At 38.1% G+C, this 16740-nt stretch overlaps 1 protein-coding gene and 1 pseudogene across 1 annotated transcript; one reads left to right on the plus strand and one right to left on the minus strand.

The window, feature by feature from the left end:
- The first annotated feature begins 250 nt into the window (after positions 1-250).
- On the plus strand, positions 251-1018 carry LOC104232560 (NAC domain-containing protein 2-like; annotated as a pseudogene).
- Positions 1019-4488: 3470 nt separating this feature from the next.
- On the minus strand, positions 4489-5639 carry LOC138888431 (uncharacterized). Its single transcript, XM_070170294.1, has 3 exons — positions 5444-5639; positions 4758-5116; positions 4489-4641 (listed from the first exon to the last, which is right to left on the minus strand). The coding sequence occupies exons 1-3, from the start codon at positions 5637-5639 to the stop codon at positions 4489-4491; spliced, it is 708 nt and encodes a 235-aa protein (XP_070026395.1).
- Positions 5640-16740: the final 11101 nt, after the last annotated feature.

The following is a 16740-nucleotide window of genomic DNA, read 5'->3' on the forward strand; positions in this document are numbered from 1 at the left end:
CTCTCCTAAAAATTTGTTTGCTCCTAAATTTTCTCTGTTGGAAATAACCTTATCAAATATCTATAAATAGTCCATTATATTATAGCATTCACGTCAATAAGCTTCCGCCATTCGTTTAGGGTTTTCTTCCATAGTTCTTGTCTTCTTACTTGAGAGAACAGAAGTTCTTGTCTTTGCGAATTGCGGAAATTACTATTGTCTCAGTCTTGTGTTTCTCTATAAGCAAGAAAAAGAGACGGCCATATATACCATGTCGACGGTGCCAGCTGCACGCCGTGGGTGTATCATGGGTGTTCGGTTTCACCCTACCGAAGCAGAGTTGATCAACTTTCTGAAAAGGTTCCTAAAGGGCGAGCTTTTGCCGAGTGAATGCCCTAATTTCCAACTTGCCGATATCTATGGAGACCAACCACCATGGGAGATATTTGGAGCTTCTGATCATCCCGAAGAAGAGAAGGTTCGCTATATTTTTACTCGGTTGAAGAAGCAGAAGAGCGAACATACAAGGGTTCGTCGAACTTGCGCCAACGGAACATGGAAAGGCCAAACCGGTATTTTTCCTATCAAGAATGGTAAGGGAACTGTGGTTGGGTTTAGAAGATGTTTCAAGTTTCAAACTAGTAGTAAAGAAAGAGAGCATAATAAAATTTGGCTGATGAAAGAATATTCAGTCGGGGATGATTTCTTCAAAGAAAACAATATTCCTAAAGAGGATATCGTAGTGTGTCGAATCAAGAAGAATATAAGAGCTAAGAAAAATCATGGGGTAACTATGGAGGAGCAAGATGTTCCAAAAGTAATCGAAGCTATGTTGCATGGACCTGATGAAGTTTACGGCACAACAATACTATAACCAGCAACAATTTGTCAAGCAGCTGAACATCAAGTTATGGACGAGACTCAGAATATGAACGAACAGAATAATAATAATAATGACTGCTCCTACTACCAACAGGAGATTAATTGGGCTGATGATCTGCTCATAGGTATTGACGACTTTGGAGATATAATCTGGTGAGCATGAGTAAAGAAGGGGAAGTAGAACGAGGGAGGAGAGACGCAGCAATCAATTTATATAATTGGATGAAGTACTAGATGGAGTTTACAGAAAATAGAGAAGCTTTGACATATTTTGGCCTCGTTTGGCCATACATTTTGGCAACGTTTTTTTCAAATCTTTTTTGAAAACATTGTTTGTTCATAGATTAATGAAAAATTTTTGAAAAATTTTTGAAATTATTTTTCAATTTCCCAAAATCTTGTTTAGGGTGGATTTTGGGTGAAACTTGTTCTCCCGCTCACAAAACTTTAAATTATTTTCAAATAAAATGCATGTCCAAACATAATTTCAACTTCCAAAAATTATTTTTCAAAACTACTTCAAAAATTATTTTTTCAAGTTTTAACTAAATCTATGTCCAAACGCTAGCTTAGTTTCTAATTTTAACTTTGAGGAAAGCAAAAGAAACTTACTACTATTTCTTAGTACTACTAGGTAACAATTTCTCATTGGAATAAACTTCGAAAGAGAAATTTGCTATTGCCAGAAGAATTTCCTTGTATCCATATATAAATATATATATATATATATATATATATATATATATATATATATATATATATATATATATGTGGAGTATCACTTAGTATAACTTTGACATGATTTCCTGTTATATATTGTTGTAGGTATAGTGCTTACTATCTGTTCCCTGACAGTAATTCTTTATCATCATTTATGCTTATAAATTTTTTTAACTACTTCATCTTTCACAATTTTTGTTTCGATCAAATCCATCCTCTGGTGGCTAGCTAAAGAACAAATTACTGCCCATATTATTCTTGTAGTGTATCTTATTTGTTTCACTAAACAAAATTATTTTTTGTTGTTTTGATTGCAACAGATGTCTTTCTTGTCAACTTAACTGTATTAAGCTTGTTGTTAAACACTGCTAAAGTAAACCAGTTTGAACCACAATCGCGAATTGTTTACAAGTAAAAGCAGTTAATTTTAAATTTTTTCTCGGTAGATTCAGAATATAGTGTAATTTGTATAATCCGATTATCTTCATTTCCTGTCTCCATTAATATTCCCCCAAGTTCTTATAACTTGGATGGATGATGATGTCCCATACTAATATCAATGGCGTATGCTTAATTAATTAACCACGTCTTAACCATGATTTGATTTTGAATATTTCCATATAAATAATATCTGTTAACAAAAGATTTGGCGCGCGTTCTTTCAATCATGGCAATTGGCGGTATACTATTTCCATTTATATACTCGGACTAAGGATGTTCAAGATGAGCACCTGAACACATAATAAAGTATTTCTATTAGACACTCGTTGGGGAGATATTAGGAAAATGGTTCTTGGATTTTATTTTTAGCTGGGGATCGGAGCCTTTAAATTTGGTTAACGGAGTAGGAGTTTGTTTTTAATTGATTGGGTTCTTTTTTAGCTGGCCAGTCTAATTTTTGGTTGTTATAGTAAATGCTTATATCCGATGTATATAATTACAGGAGATGGATGGCATATTTTTAGTGATTAACTTATCTACGTGACGGGCGCCTGAGAATACGTGCGCACAAAAGCTTTTCCAAAGTTTGAGACATAAGTGTCTAATAGAAACACTTTATAATGTGTTTAGGTGCTCCATTGAAATGAGCCTTAATTCGAATATCAAAATGAAATATGCTACCAAGTTTAAGCGGCTCTCGATATATTCCGGCTATATTTGCAGTCGTTCTTTAAAGGTTGGTTCAGTGAGTTAGCAGAAGTGTCGTGTTTGCATAGTTTGCTGAATTAGTAAACGGCAAACGGCCATAGATAGCCCTGATGTATGTGAACATCCCGAATCGAGTGAGAATTTAGGAACAAGAAGATTAGAGTTCAGTGAAATATTCGAGAAGGAGAAGAGATACAATGTTTTATGGACGAAAAGCTAATTACGCATTGAGCCTTTTCTATTTATATGTAGTCTGTTTACATACAAGTCCCATTTATAAAAGGAGCACAAAATAAAATAATGGCCAGTGGCCAGCCTAGATACTAAGTGTTCCTTATTGGGCATGAGGCTAGATAGTCAGATAGCCCAACACCCCCATCAAGTTCGAGGGGGAGAACACCTTCAACTTGGACAAAATGACTGATGGAGCACACCAGTAAGAGGCTTGGTGAAGATATCGACAAGTTAATTAGAGGTGGAAACATGAAACAGCTGAATCAAGCCATCCGTTAACTTCTTTCTGACAAAATGGCAATCCACCTCGATGTTCTTGGTACGCTCATGAAATACCGGATTCCTAGCAATATGAATGCAGCCTTGTTGTCACAAAAAAACAGAAACAGGATAAGAAACAGGAACATGAATGTCAGGAAGCAGCCTTGAGAGTCAAGTGAGTTCAGCCACCACTTTGCTGAGTGCCTTGTATTCAGTCTCAGGTTGTTTCTTAGATTTCCATGCTACTAAGCAATCACCCAGAAAAACACAAAACTCAGAGGCAGACTTGCGAGTATCAGGGCAAGCTGCCCAATCACTATTAGAATAAGCTGTGAGAGTACAATCAGGAGAATTAGAATAGAATAGCCCAACATCAATGGTATCCTTCAAGTACCTCAACATGTGAAAAGCAACAGTCATATGAGGCAATCTGGGAGCTTGTAAAAACCGACTTAAATGCTCTACACCAAAACATAAATAAGGTCTAGTATGAGTCAAGATGATAAGCTTGCCAATTAGACTCTTGTACCTTTCAGGATGGGCAAACAACCACCAGAGTCAGCCTTTAACTTGGAATTTAAATCCAAAGGAGAAATAACAGAAGACACCTCCAAATACTTAGCTTATTTAAATAAATCCAAAACAAATTTTCTCTAATTTAAGAATACACCATCAGGTGAAGTACTGAACTCAATCCCCAAGAAATAGTGCAAGAGACCCAAATCTTTTATCTTAAACTCATTATCCAAAAACTTCTTAAGAGCAGAAATTTCAACAAGATTGTTCCCTGTAAAGATTAAATCATCTACATATATATCAAGAATGATAATATCACCAGAAGACCCTTTGACAAATAGAGAGTAATCATTTAAGGAATGAGTGTACCCTCTTGAACATAAATCTTGAGACAACTTTGCATACCATCTGTCTGGAAAATTGCCTCAAGCCATAAAAGGATTTCTTTAGCTTACAAACTAAGGGGGCAGACGAGGAAGAAGAGGAAATGGAAAGACCTTGAGGAAGCTTCATGTAAACCTCCTCATGTAGATCGCCATGAAGGGAAGCATTATTCACATCAAGCTGAAACAGAGACCAACCATGCTTAACAGCAACAACTATAAGATATTTAACAGTGGACAATTTTACAATAGGTGAAAAAGTTTCAGTAAAATTCATTCCTTCCACATATGTATCATCCGTAATTACAAGCCCAGCTTTATATCTCTCTACATTACCATCAGCTCTATACTTGATTTTATATACTCATTTGTACCCAATAGGTTTCTTTCCAGCAGGTAGTTCAACAATATCCCAAGTATTATTGGCTTCTAGTGCCTCAAACCCCTTTCTAATTGCACCTTGCCATGCTGGAATAGGTGTTGCCTGAGCATAGGTGTAAAGTTCAGATTCAGCAGGCTGAACAAAAGAACAAGAAAAGGAGACAGAGAGCTGACACTTATAGTCTTGTAGATAGGATGGAAGATGGTGTGGTCTGTCAGATCTCCTTAAAGGAGAGTAAGAGGTTCAAGAACATGAGAAATTGTGTCAGGATTGAAAGTAGGTGAAGCAGGATTAGGAGAAGGAGGAGAAGTAAGATTTGACAAAGAAGTAGAAGGTGCAGCTGGAGAAGTAGATTTAGGATTAATATCATTATCAGAACATAATGTAGAAGGATAGGATAAGGAAGGACTATTAGGAGTAACTTCATTAGTAGGTATAATAGGAGTAGGAACAAGAACAGGAACAGCAGTGTCACTGAAAGGATCCAAAGCAAGACTGGGAGGAAGAATAGGAAACTGTGTGGCATGAGATGAAGAAGTGGAAGATGTATCAAACGGAAACACAAGCTCATGAAAGACAACATCTCTGGAAATGAAAAATTTGTGAGTATCTAAACAATATAGCTTAGCTTGTATTCCTTTTTGGCAAAAGGATATCCTAAAAGTACACATTTCATGGCCCTTGGTTAGAGTTTACTTTGTGGAATTGGGACTTTTGCATAGCACAAACAACCAAAAGATCTTAGATGATAATAAGATGGGACTTTCCCATGTAATATTTCAAAAGGTGATTTGTTGTTGAGTAATTTGGAAGGAAGCCTATTGATGATGTAAGTGGCTGTTAATAGGAAATCACCCCAGAATTTGAGTGGTAGCTTGGACTGGAATAGAAGAGCTCTAGATGATTCAAGTAATGTCCTATTTTCTTTTAACCATACCATTTTGCTGTGGTGTGTGAGGGCAACTAGTTTGATGAATGATGTCATTATCAGAGAAGAATAAAATAGCTATGTGACTGGATCGAAGTTCTAATGCATTGTCACTTCTAATAGATTGAACAATCATATTGAATTGAGTTTTTACCATGAGAACAAAAGCTTTGAGAAGAGAAAAGGCATTGCTTTTAGACCCCATTAGGTGAGTCAAAGTAGATCTACTAAAGTCATCCACAATTATTAAAAAATATCTACAACCAGAGTAAGTAGGAGTGTGATAGGGCCCTCAAGTGTCAACATAAATTAGTTGAAAAGATTTATTGGTTTGAATACTACTATTAGGGAAGGGCAATCTAGTTTGTCTAGCCATGGGACATACATTACAAGGAAAATATTATTTAGAAGAAATAAAAATAGCAGAAATAGTTTTCATTCTCACAAAAGGAACATGTGCACGTCTTTGGTGCTAAACAATATCCATGTCATTTTGAGAATCTTTATTACAAGTGGAAATGGAAGTATTTTTAGATGTTAGATTGTAAACAGAAAGATCAGAAACTAAGCTGCAAGAATTGAAGTTTTCAGTAACAGAGTTCTGTGGGAGAGGTGTTAAAGGAAACTCGGCTTGTAGAGTCCATCATCCACTCTACCAAGCTCCAGAGGCTTCTTCAGAAAATGGTCCTGGATAAAACATCCAATATAAGTGAACCTAACTATACAACGCAATTGTTGTACTAGTTTATTCACAGATATTAAGTTGTGATGAAAAGAAGGGACATAAAGAACATTGTGCAAAGTGATAAATTCATTTAAAGAGTAAGAGCCTGTACTAGTGACCTTCATTTTATATCCATTTGGAAGAGATACAAGATAAGGGATAGTTAAAGGAGTTATATTGAAAAGGACATCATTATTTGAGGTCATGTGATTAGTGGCACCAGAATCAATTATCCAAATTAATTTTGTAGGATTGGTGGTTTGTGTCAGCATACTAGAACTAGAACCAGACACTATAGAATCAGACAACAATATACCAGCAAAATTGGCAGATGCCATGATATGAGGTGAAATGACTGAATCAGACAGTTGAGATTGTTGAAGCAGATTCATTAACTGAGTGTACTGCTGCTGCGTTAGACCAGGTATCGCAGACATTTGACCCTCAGAAAATACCATAACACCATTGTTGATATTAAGAGTGAGACTAGATGAGTTTGGGTTGGAATCATTAGGAAATTCACTTTCTATAGTCACATTGGCTGCAATTCTCTTACCTTTGGTAAACTTGAAGTTAGAAGGAAACCCATGAAGCTTGTAACACTTATCAACTAAGTGTCCAGGATTCTTATAGTATTTGCAAAAGCGATTACTCAGGTTTCCTTTACTATGGTCAAAATTAACCCTTTGAGTATATTGTTTTTGAGGCTGAGCAAAAGGTGCTTTGTTGTTGAAGCCAGACACATTAAAGGATGTAGATTCATAACTGAAATTTAAACTGGGATTTACTTGTCTTTGTTTTTCATCTTGTAATAGGATGTTATAGATGTTATCAAGTGATGAAAGTGGTTGCATCATCAAAATGTTACTCCTAACCCCAACATATATCTCATTCAAACCCATTAGAAATTGGTGGATTCTATTCTCTTTCAGAAGTTCTGCTCTAATAGGGCATGCGCAAGCATTTATTTTATTACTACGCATTACCCTCAGTTCATCCCATATTTTTTTAAGTTTGTTTAATTAGAAAGCTATGTCAAGAGCTCCGTGCATAGTAGAAGAAAGTTATTTCTTTATATCAAAAACCTTCATACCATTAACTGCCCCATATCTTTTATTTAATTGTTCCCATATGCTTTTAGCAGTTTCTAAATATTGAATACTCTCAGCAATTTTTGGAGAAAGTGAACTGGTCAACCAACAGATGACCATATTATTACATCTGTCCCATTGTTTAATGTGTGGAGAATTTTCGGAAAGGTTTGAGGCAAGTACCATCTACGAAACCAATTTTATTCTTAGCAGACAAAGACACAATTATACTTCTCCCCCCCCCAAATCCGGTACCAAAGAAAGGTGTGAGGACTAAGGAAATCCCAGGGATATCGGAGGGATGGAAGAATATTGGACTCGAGGAATCAATAGTTCCGTCAGTACTATCCATTGTTCACAATCCAAAATACACCAAAACACAAAATATAACAACAACAACGCTCAAAGTTCGAGGAGTAATCAACAACTTTACTGTAAAGCATAAATTTTTGAGAAGAAACTTCAAACCCCTAGCTTCGACGTTAGACCAGGTAAAGCATAAACTTCGACGATGTACTCGAACCCCTAGCTTCAAAAGAATACTTGAACCCTAGCTTCAACAACGATAGTCACCAACTCGAAACAAAGAGAAAACCTCAAATCAACCAATATATTGAAGATATGATTCGGCATTTTTTTCCGAAAATGAACGAGGGTACCATCACTCTATTCAGCGTGACAAGATCAATCAGGATCCACGCTCTGAAACCATGTGAACATCCTGAATCGAGTGAGAATTTAGGTACAAGGAGATTAGAGTTCTGCGGAATATTTGAGAAGGAGAAGAAGAAGAGATACAATGTTTTATGGATAAAAAGATAATTAGGCATTGGGCCTTTTTCTATTTATATGTAGTCTGTTTATCTCACGACCAAAATTGATGGTCCGCGACGGGCACCCGATGCCTTACTCATCTGAGTACCAACATAACATATCTTTCTTATTGTACTTTCATTGCCAAATGGGCCGTCATGGCTAACCAGAATAAATATAGGGGAATACTAAATATAGGACGACCCAATCTGATATTAAAACTTATACATGTGATATATGGGCCTATAAGGCCAACATGATCATTTGTAAACTCAAAACATAGGTCGGCAAGTCCATACAAGCATCCGTATATAAGACATATGTCTACAAGCCTCTAAGAGTACATACTTAACATAAAGGTTAGGACAGGGTCCCGCCATACCAAACAATACGTGTCTAAATCATACTGACCAAACAAGCAACTTCGGAGCAAATGGAGCGCACTAACATCTTCCGCTGAGCTGATAGCCTACTTGGAGGACTCTCGACCTGTCTATCGGGACCTGCGGGCATGAAATACAATGTACCCAAGCAAAAGGGACGTCAGTACGAATAATGTACCGAGTATGTAAGGCACATAAATAAGTATATAAAAGACATAGAAGAACATGTAGTAAATAACTCAACTTATAAGTCTGGATAACTCTATAAATCATGAAAACATATAGTGTCATGCATATGCATATGAATGTCATGTCTTGCATAGGTTCATGTGTTCGTAACATTATCAAGCCTCTGAGGGCATCACATCATATCATCTCAGCCACTATGGGCAAAATCATCAACGTATACTAGCTGATCAGGTGTTGGTGCGTATATAACGCCATAACCTTTCCCATATATCATATACATATAATATACATATTTGTATATATATATATATATACGCATGCCATATGGTCATGGGTCATTGTGCATAAGTAAATGCATGAAATGCATATGAAATATGTTAATAAAATCTCTCGGTACGTCCTAAGACTAGTATGCCTATGATTAATATCATGAAATAAACTTTGCCAACTTATGCATTTTTGAGGCCCATGAACATATGATAGTATAATATGGCACATGGGGAATCAAGAACATAAACATCTCTAGTATTTCTATGAATATAGTCATTTATGGAAGTTGTGCATTTGCTCATTTCGTTTGTATCATATGGATCATGCCAAAAGGAAAGAAGGGATAGCCTTAACATACCTGAGTTGGTTCTGCAGACAATCCCTCTAACACATGACAATCGCGACAAAACACGTGACGACAAAATCGGAGTAGAAAAAACCCGTATGATATTCTTGAGGAAGATTGCACCGTACTCCCTTAGAATCGCAAAATCCGGTTGCATCTTCACTTGCATTCTTGGACGTTTGTGGGCTTGGTTTTGGTTACAAATTTTTTCTAACTTTGATTTGGGAGATCAACAATGTTGCTGGAGTCTTTCTTTATGCATAAATGAATGCATCCAACTTCTATCAATGAAAATTGTATTTATTTACAATATTTGGTCAAGCAAATTCATGTTTGATTCATTTAGTGCCACATCCTCCTTTAGGCTTGATTAGTTGGAAGTTTGTTGCCACACCTACATACCTCCACATGTATAGTTGTTCCCTTATAATTATCCAACAATATTACTTAAATATTATCCACAAATCCAATAATTAACCAATTACCCACTTAATTAATATTTATCTCAATTTACTTAAAATAGTACTCACTTTTAATACACTTTATACACCTTACTATTATGGTCATAACGTACCTTGTATAGTACTAGTCCATAAATACTAGATATTTTAGCTCGGGCTATATTTCATCCCAAAATGTCAAATTTTGACGAAATTTATTTTCTTCAATTTGCTTACCATCTCACCTTCATGAATTTACTCATCACTTGTTTGAAATAACATAATGCTTATAATCTCATTTTCCGAGCTTCCATCAATTTACTTATTGCGTACCTTCACATACGAAAATATGGGGTGTAACATCATTCCCCCCTTGGAACATTCGTCCTCGAATGTTGACTGATGCAATTATCATTTTCATAACTTATGGCTCTTGCGAATACTTTAGTACTCTCCTTACCATCTAGGCAACTGTTCTGTGAATAAATCCAAAGGCCAAGGCATTCCCCCTCCTTTAGGCCTCTTTCTCACACCACGACTTGTGGTCAGAATCTTTACAATCTCGTAACTATTGCTACCTTCAGTTATGCAGCCTGTACGACTTTTTCCTTGTATATGCGCCAATCTCTAGGCCTTACTTTGGGAACATAAACAGAGCTTGATAGAATATCCCTCTGGGTATATTTAGGTATACTAAAGTTCTTCGCTCGGTACTTTGTCAAACTCACGAATGTTGTTATACCTTATTTCATAGATCTGCTTATCCATTTGTTTGACTTTACTGCATCTAGGTAGGTCATACTATACCATAACTCTTATATCGATTTATCATTACTGAGGTCTGCTACCAGGTTACTTTCATTGCTTATCCGATATGTAGAAATCTAAGTCCTTTAATGCTTCCTCATTACTTGTTCATCTTAAAAATGACGGCCTAATCTCACATCATACTTTGTGACTTTTGTCCATCCACTATTGATTCACTTTAATGTTGATCTATCATCTACCACTAATAACTTAATCTCTTATGTAATGCTGATAGGGCTCACGTATCATCAGGAACATTTGGATTAATTAGATTGATCTACCTAGGGGAAATACTATACTTTCATAACCGTATTTTATAGCATCCCAATATGACTCACCTTACATGAGTATTTTATTCTTTTATAACCGTATTTTATAGCATCCCAATATGACTCACCTTACATGGGTATTTTAATCCTTTACAATTCATGGAATCCTCTTCAAGTCATTACTCAATCGAAGGCCCAAACGTCATCTTTTATCTATCATAATCACACCCTCATTCCACTCTAGATGCTATTAGTCTTAGATTCCTTTGAGTTCATTCAGGCTATACTAAACTTTCTATAACTTAGAGAAACCATTAGCCCTCTTGTTTTCATGGGCTTAATCTCGAGGATTTATCCATTCTCGTCACCTTTTACTTGCCCTTTCTCATCCTTACTCCTATCATAAAACCTCGTCGATTTACTATACTTCAGCTTGCGACCTCTACGTATCTATTTATACTATTCGCAACTATGATGACCCAAAAGGTCATCACTTGTTTTAAAAAAATAAATTCTACGTTTCAAGGCCATAAAACCCTATTTCTATCTTTTCTCGATTTGCGTGCACAGTCCAGGAGTGTAGCCGGAAAACCATTATGTGAAAATCTGTGGAAAATGATGAATTTTGACTTAAAAATGAATTTAAGTTGACTTCGGTCAATATTTTGGGTAAACGGACCCGGACCCGTGATTTGACAGTCCTGGAGGGTCCGTAGGAAAATATGGGACTTGGGCGTATACCCGGAATCGAATTCCGAGGTCCCAAGCCCGAGAAATGAATTTTTGAAAGAAATTGTTTTGCTGAATTAATTATGAAGTAAAGAAGAGAATTTATGTTTGAAACCATTGTTACTGGGCCCGTATTTTGGTTCCGGAGCATGGTACATGTCTTATTTATGATTTAAGATGAGTCTGTGAAATTTGGTAATAAAAGTACTTGAAATAACGTGAATCGGAACTTATTTGAGAAAATTGAAAAAAATTTGAAGTTTTTAGGTAATTTCATAATTTTGATGCTAAATTCATAGTTGTTGATGTTATTGTGGTGATTTGAATGCATGCGCAAGTCCGTATGATATTTTTAGGTTGGTGTGCATGTTTGGTTTGGGGCCTCAATGGCTCGGGTGAGTTTTGGATAGGCCGCGGAGTGAAATTTGACTTAGGAAAACTGTTGGTATTTTTTAGAACTTTGTGAAGCTTGGCTCGCAATTGTGATAAACCCCTCACATTTGCGAATACTGGGCTGGGAAGGCAACCTTCGCAATTGCAAAGCTTATGTCGCAATTGCGACCTTAGCAGGTCTCGCATTTACGAACAACAGTTCGTATTTGCGAAGAAGGCAGAGCTGGGCATACTTTGCAATTGCAAAGCATTTGCTGCAATTGCGAGTTCGCATTTGCGAATGTATCATCGCAATTGCAATATTTGCGACCTGCAAATTCATAACTTAGCCGAAAATCTTTTATTTTTCAAACCCTTTCAAAACATAAACTCCCTTGGGCGATTTTCCAAAGGCAACGCTTCTTCCAAATCAATTGTAAGTTAATTTTAACTCGTTTTCTTCAATCATTAACATCTTTTCACATGATTTCAACTCAAAATCAATGATTTTCATGGGGAAATTGGGTGTTTTTGGTAGAACCTAGGTTTTTTTCAAATTTTGGGGATTTGGACCTCTATTTGAGGTCCGATTTCAAAACAAATTACATATTTGGGTTTGTGGGGGAATGGGTAATCGGGTTTTGGTTCGAACCTCGGGTTTTGGTTCAAACCTCGGGTTTTGGTTCGAACCTCGGGTTTTGACCATGTGGGCCCGGGGTCGATTTTTGACTTTCTAGGAAAAACTTTAGAAAATCTATTTTCATGCATGTATTGGAATTGATTCATTTAGCATTTATTAATGCAATTAAGTAATTTGTGCCTAGATACGATCGAATTGGTAGTGGAATCAAGAGGTAAAGCGATAGTTGAGACTTGACTTGTGTTCGTGTCATCGAGGTAAGTGTTTGGTCTAACCTTAGCTTGAGGGTTAGGAGTCGTGTCTTATTTTCTACGTGTTAATTGTGGAGTACGACGTATTGGCATGGTGACGAGTATCTATATGTTGGTGCCAAGTATGCCCGTGAGTCTTGTATTGTAATTATTTGTCATGACCCTAACCCGGACCCGGTCGTGATGGCTCCTCTAGTGAAGAAAAGGCCAGCCAACTAAACCCAATTCACTTGTTAAAGCCGTTAAACAATATAAAAGCAATCTTAGACATGCTTTAATGATAATAAGTAGCGGAAATACAACCCGACACAGCCCTAACCGGGGTGTCACAAGTCTCGAGCATCTAACAAAACTGAATCCTCAAATGTAACTACAGAGTTTTAAATATTGAACGAAGAACATAAAGGAAATAGATAGGGAGGAGTTCCAGGCTGCGACCGCCAACAGCTGCGTAAAGACTCCTCGAAGATCCGCCTGAGCTGGAATGAATCAGCACTCGAGAGCAGAACTAGGTACGCCTGAATCTACACGCAAGGGTGCAGGGAGTAAAGTGAGTACTCAACTTAGTGAGTAACAAATGTAAATAACGACTGAAAGTAAGAAAATACGTAGACACAAGGCGTTCTATATTGAACCAGTAAAATCACTTAAAAATAGTAAGCCAGTGAAAAGTCAAGTAAAATCCTCTTTCAACAAGTAAACAAATAATTGACTGGTAATTAAGATAAAGAAAACAAATAGAAGTTCACCCCTCGGGCACGATATCAACAATTTCGCCACTCGGGCAACATCTTAGAACAATACCAGCCCCTCGGGATCAATCTCACATCACAATGGGTACCCGCGCTCACTGGGGGTGTGCATACTCCTGGAGGGCCCCTTACGGCCCAAGCGCAATAACAAGCCATCTCGTGACATCAAATCTAGGCCCTTGGCCTCATATCAGTCAGGCCACCTCGTGGCGTACATATCTCAGGCCCTCGGCCTCAAAACAGTATCAGTGTTTCCTCACAACCTAGGCCCTCAGCCTTACTCAGTCAGAATCATCACAAGCCTCTCGGACAATAGTAAAACAATATTTCTGAGCCCAAACATCATTTAAAATATCATTTAAGTCTTAAAACTGAGTAAACATGGCTGAGTTGTAAAACAGTGGAAAATAGCATGATTGAGTTCAAGTAAAATATCAAAATAGTGAGGAAATAGTAATAAAAATCCCCGAAGGATTCAAATAGTTGGCACGAAGCCCAAATATGGCATCCAGCCCAAATAATGATGATAACAATTAGTTTTCAGTTAAATACGCGATAAAATCATAAACCAGGACGGACCAAGTCATAATCCCCAATAGTGCACGACCCCACGCTCGTCATCAAGCATGTGTCTCGCCTCAACATAGCACTACAATGTGCAATCCGGGGTTTCAAACCCTCAGAGCATTATTTACAATCATTACTCACCTCGAACCGGCTAAATCTCTAGCTCGTGATGCCTTTGCCCCTCGAATCAGCCTCCACGCGCGTCGAATCTATCCAAAATCAGAACAAGTACATCAACATATGCTAAGGGAACAAAGCCCAAGCGAAAACAATCAACAAAATGCACAAATCCCGAAATTACCAAAACCCGACCCCCCGGGCCCACGTCTTGAAAATCAGAAATTTTTACATCAATAGATTCCTCATCTTCCCACGAGTCTATGCATATCAAGAATACTAAAATCGGAGTTCAAATGACCCCTCAAATCCTCATTTTAAGGCCTCTTAAACTCAAGCCCTAATCCCCCATTTTTAGCCCTTTAAGTCCTTTAATTACAGCCTTAATCCATGAAATACTAACATAGAAATGTGTTTTAGGTCCAAAATCCTTACCTTAACGAAGTTCCCTTGAAATACCCTCTTCCAAATCGTCCAAAAGCTCTCAAGCCGAAGTCAAAAATGGTGAAATAATCCAAAAATTCGCGAAGAACTCTTTTAATTCATCAGCACAGTTGTTCCACATATGTGGCAACTTTTGCCGCTTCTACGATATCGCATATGCGGTCTATCCACCACTTTTGCGGAAATCACTTAAAGTCCAATTCCACATCTGCGGTCCTCACTCCGCATCTGTGACTACGCAGGTGCGGTCCAACTACCGCATCTGCGGTTCCAGACTTTCCTCTCGAATCCGCTTCTGCGGCTCTCCTTCCGCATGTGCGGCACCGCACCTGCGGTCCCCAAACTGCACGTGCGAAAACACCAGAAGCAGCAAAACGTCAGCAACTGCAATGACATCTTAACTTCTCTGTTAACCCCCCGAAATCATCTTGAGGACCCCGGGACCTCAACCAAAAGCACAAACATAACCCCAATACTTTATTCAAACTTGTTCCAATCATCAAAACACCTCAAACAACATCAAATCTACCAAATCACATTGGATTCAAGCCTAAGTTTCTAAAATCTTCCGAAATACGCTTTTGATAAAAAACCCAACCAAATCACGTCTGAATGACCTGAAATTTTACACACACATCCCAAATGACGTAACGAAGCTACTTTAACTCTCAGAATTCCATTCCGATCCCTATATCAAAATCTCTCCTATCAACCAGAAATCGCAAAAATATCAACTTCGCCAATTCAAGCCTAGTTCTGCTCCGAACCTCCAAAATCCGTTCCAATCATATTCCTAAGTCATGAATCACCTCCCGAAGCTAACCGAACCATCAGAACTCACATCCGAGTCCTTTAACACGTAAGTCAACATTCAACTGACTTTTCCATCTCAAACTCCCTTAAGAGAGACTAAGTGTCTCAAACCTTACCAAAATCATTCCGGACCCGATCCGACCAACTCGATACCATAAAACACGGATAATGAAGAATAAAGAAGCAGAAATGGGGGAAATAGAGTAGTAACTCATGAGACGACTGGCCGGGTCATCACATCCTCCCCAACTTAAACAAACGTTCGTCCTCGAATGAGTCAAGAAACATACCTGAAGCCTCAAATAGGTGAGGATATCTGCTCTGCATCTCGCACTCGGTCTCCTAGGTAGCCTCCTCCATGGGCCGACCTCTCCACTGCACTTTCACTGAAGCTATATCCTTTGACCTCAACATCCGAACCTGACGACCCAAAATAGCTACTGGCTCCACATCATAGGTCAAATCATCATCCAGCTGAACTGTGCTGAAATCTAGAACATGAGACGGATCCCCAATATACTTCCGAAACACAGAAACATGAAATACCGGATGCACACTCGACAAGCCGGGTGGCAAAGCAAACTCATAAGCCACCTCCCCAATCTTCCGAAGTACCACAAAAGGTCCAATGAACCGCGGTCTCAATTTCCCTTTCTTCCCAAATCTCATAACACCCTTCATAGGGGAAACCTTCAATAGAACCTTCTCGCCAACCATGTAGGACACATCTCGAACCTTCCTGTTGGCATAACTCTTTTGCCTCGACTGTGCTGTACGAAGCCTCTCCTGAATCACCTTCACCTTCTCCAAAACATCCTGCACCAAATCTATCCCCAATAGCCTAGCCTCACCGGGCTCGAACCAACCAACTGGAGATCTACACTGCCTCCTATACAAAGCCTCATATGGAGCCATCTGAATACTCGACTAGTAGCTGTTGTTATAGGCAAAGAAGCGGTAAAAACTCATCCCATGACCCTCCGAAATCAATGACACAAGAACGCAACATGTCCTCCAATATCTGAATAGTGCACTCGGATTGCCCGTCCGTCTGAGGATGAAAAGTTGTGCTCAACTCTACCTGAGTACCCAACTCTCTCTGCACGGCTCTCCAAAACTGTAAAGTAAACTGAGTATCTCTATCTGAAATGATGGAAACCGAAACACCATGCAAATGAACAATCTCCCAGATATAAATCCCTACCACCCGCTCTGAAGAATAAGTAGTACACACAGGAATGAAGTGCGCGGACTTGGTCAGTCGATCCACAATCACCCAAATAGCATCG

Source organism: Nicotiana sylvestris, chromosome 3 (assembly GCF_000393655.2).
Source record: "Nicotiana sylvestris chromosome 3, ASM39365v2, whole genome shotgun sequence".
Lineage (NCBI taxonomy): Eukaryota > Viridiplantae > Streptophyta > Magnoliopsida > Solanales > Solanaceae > Nicotiana > Nicotiana sylvestris.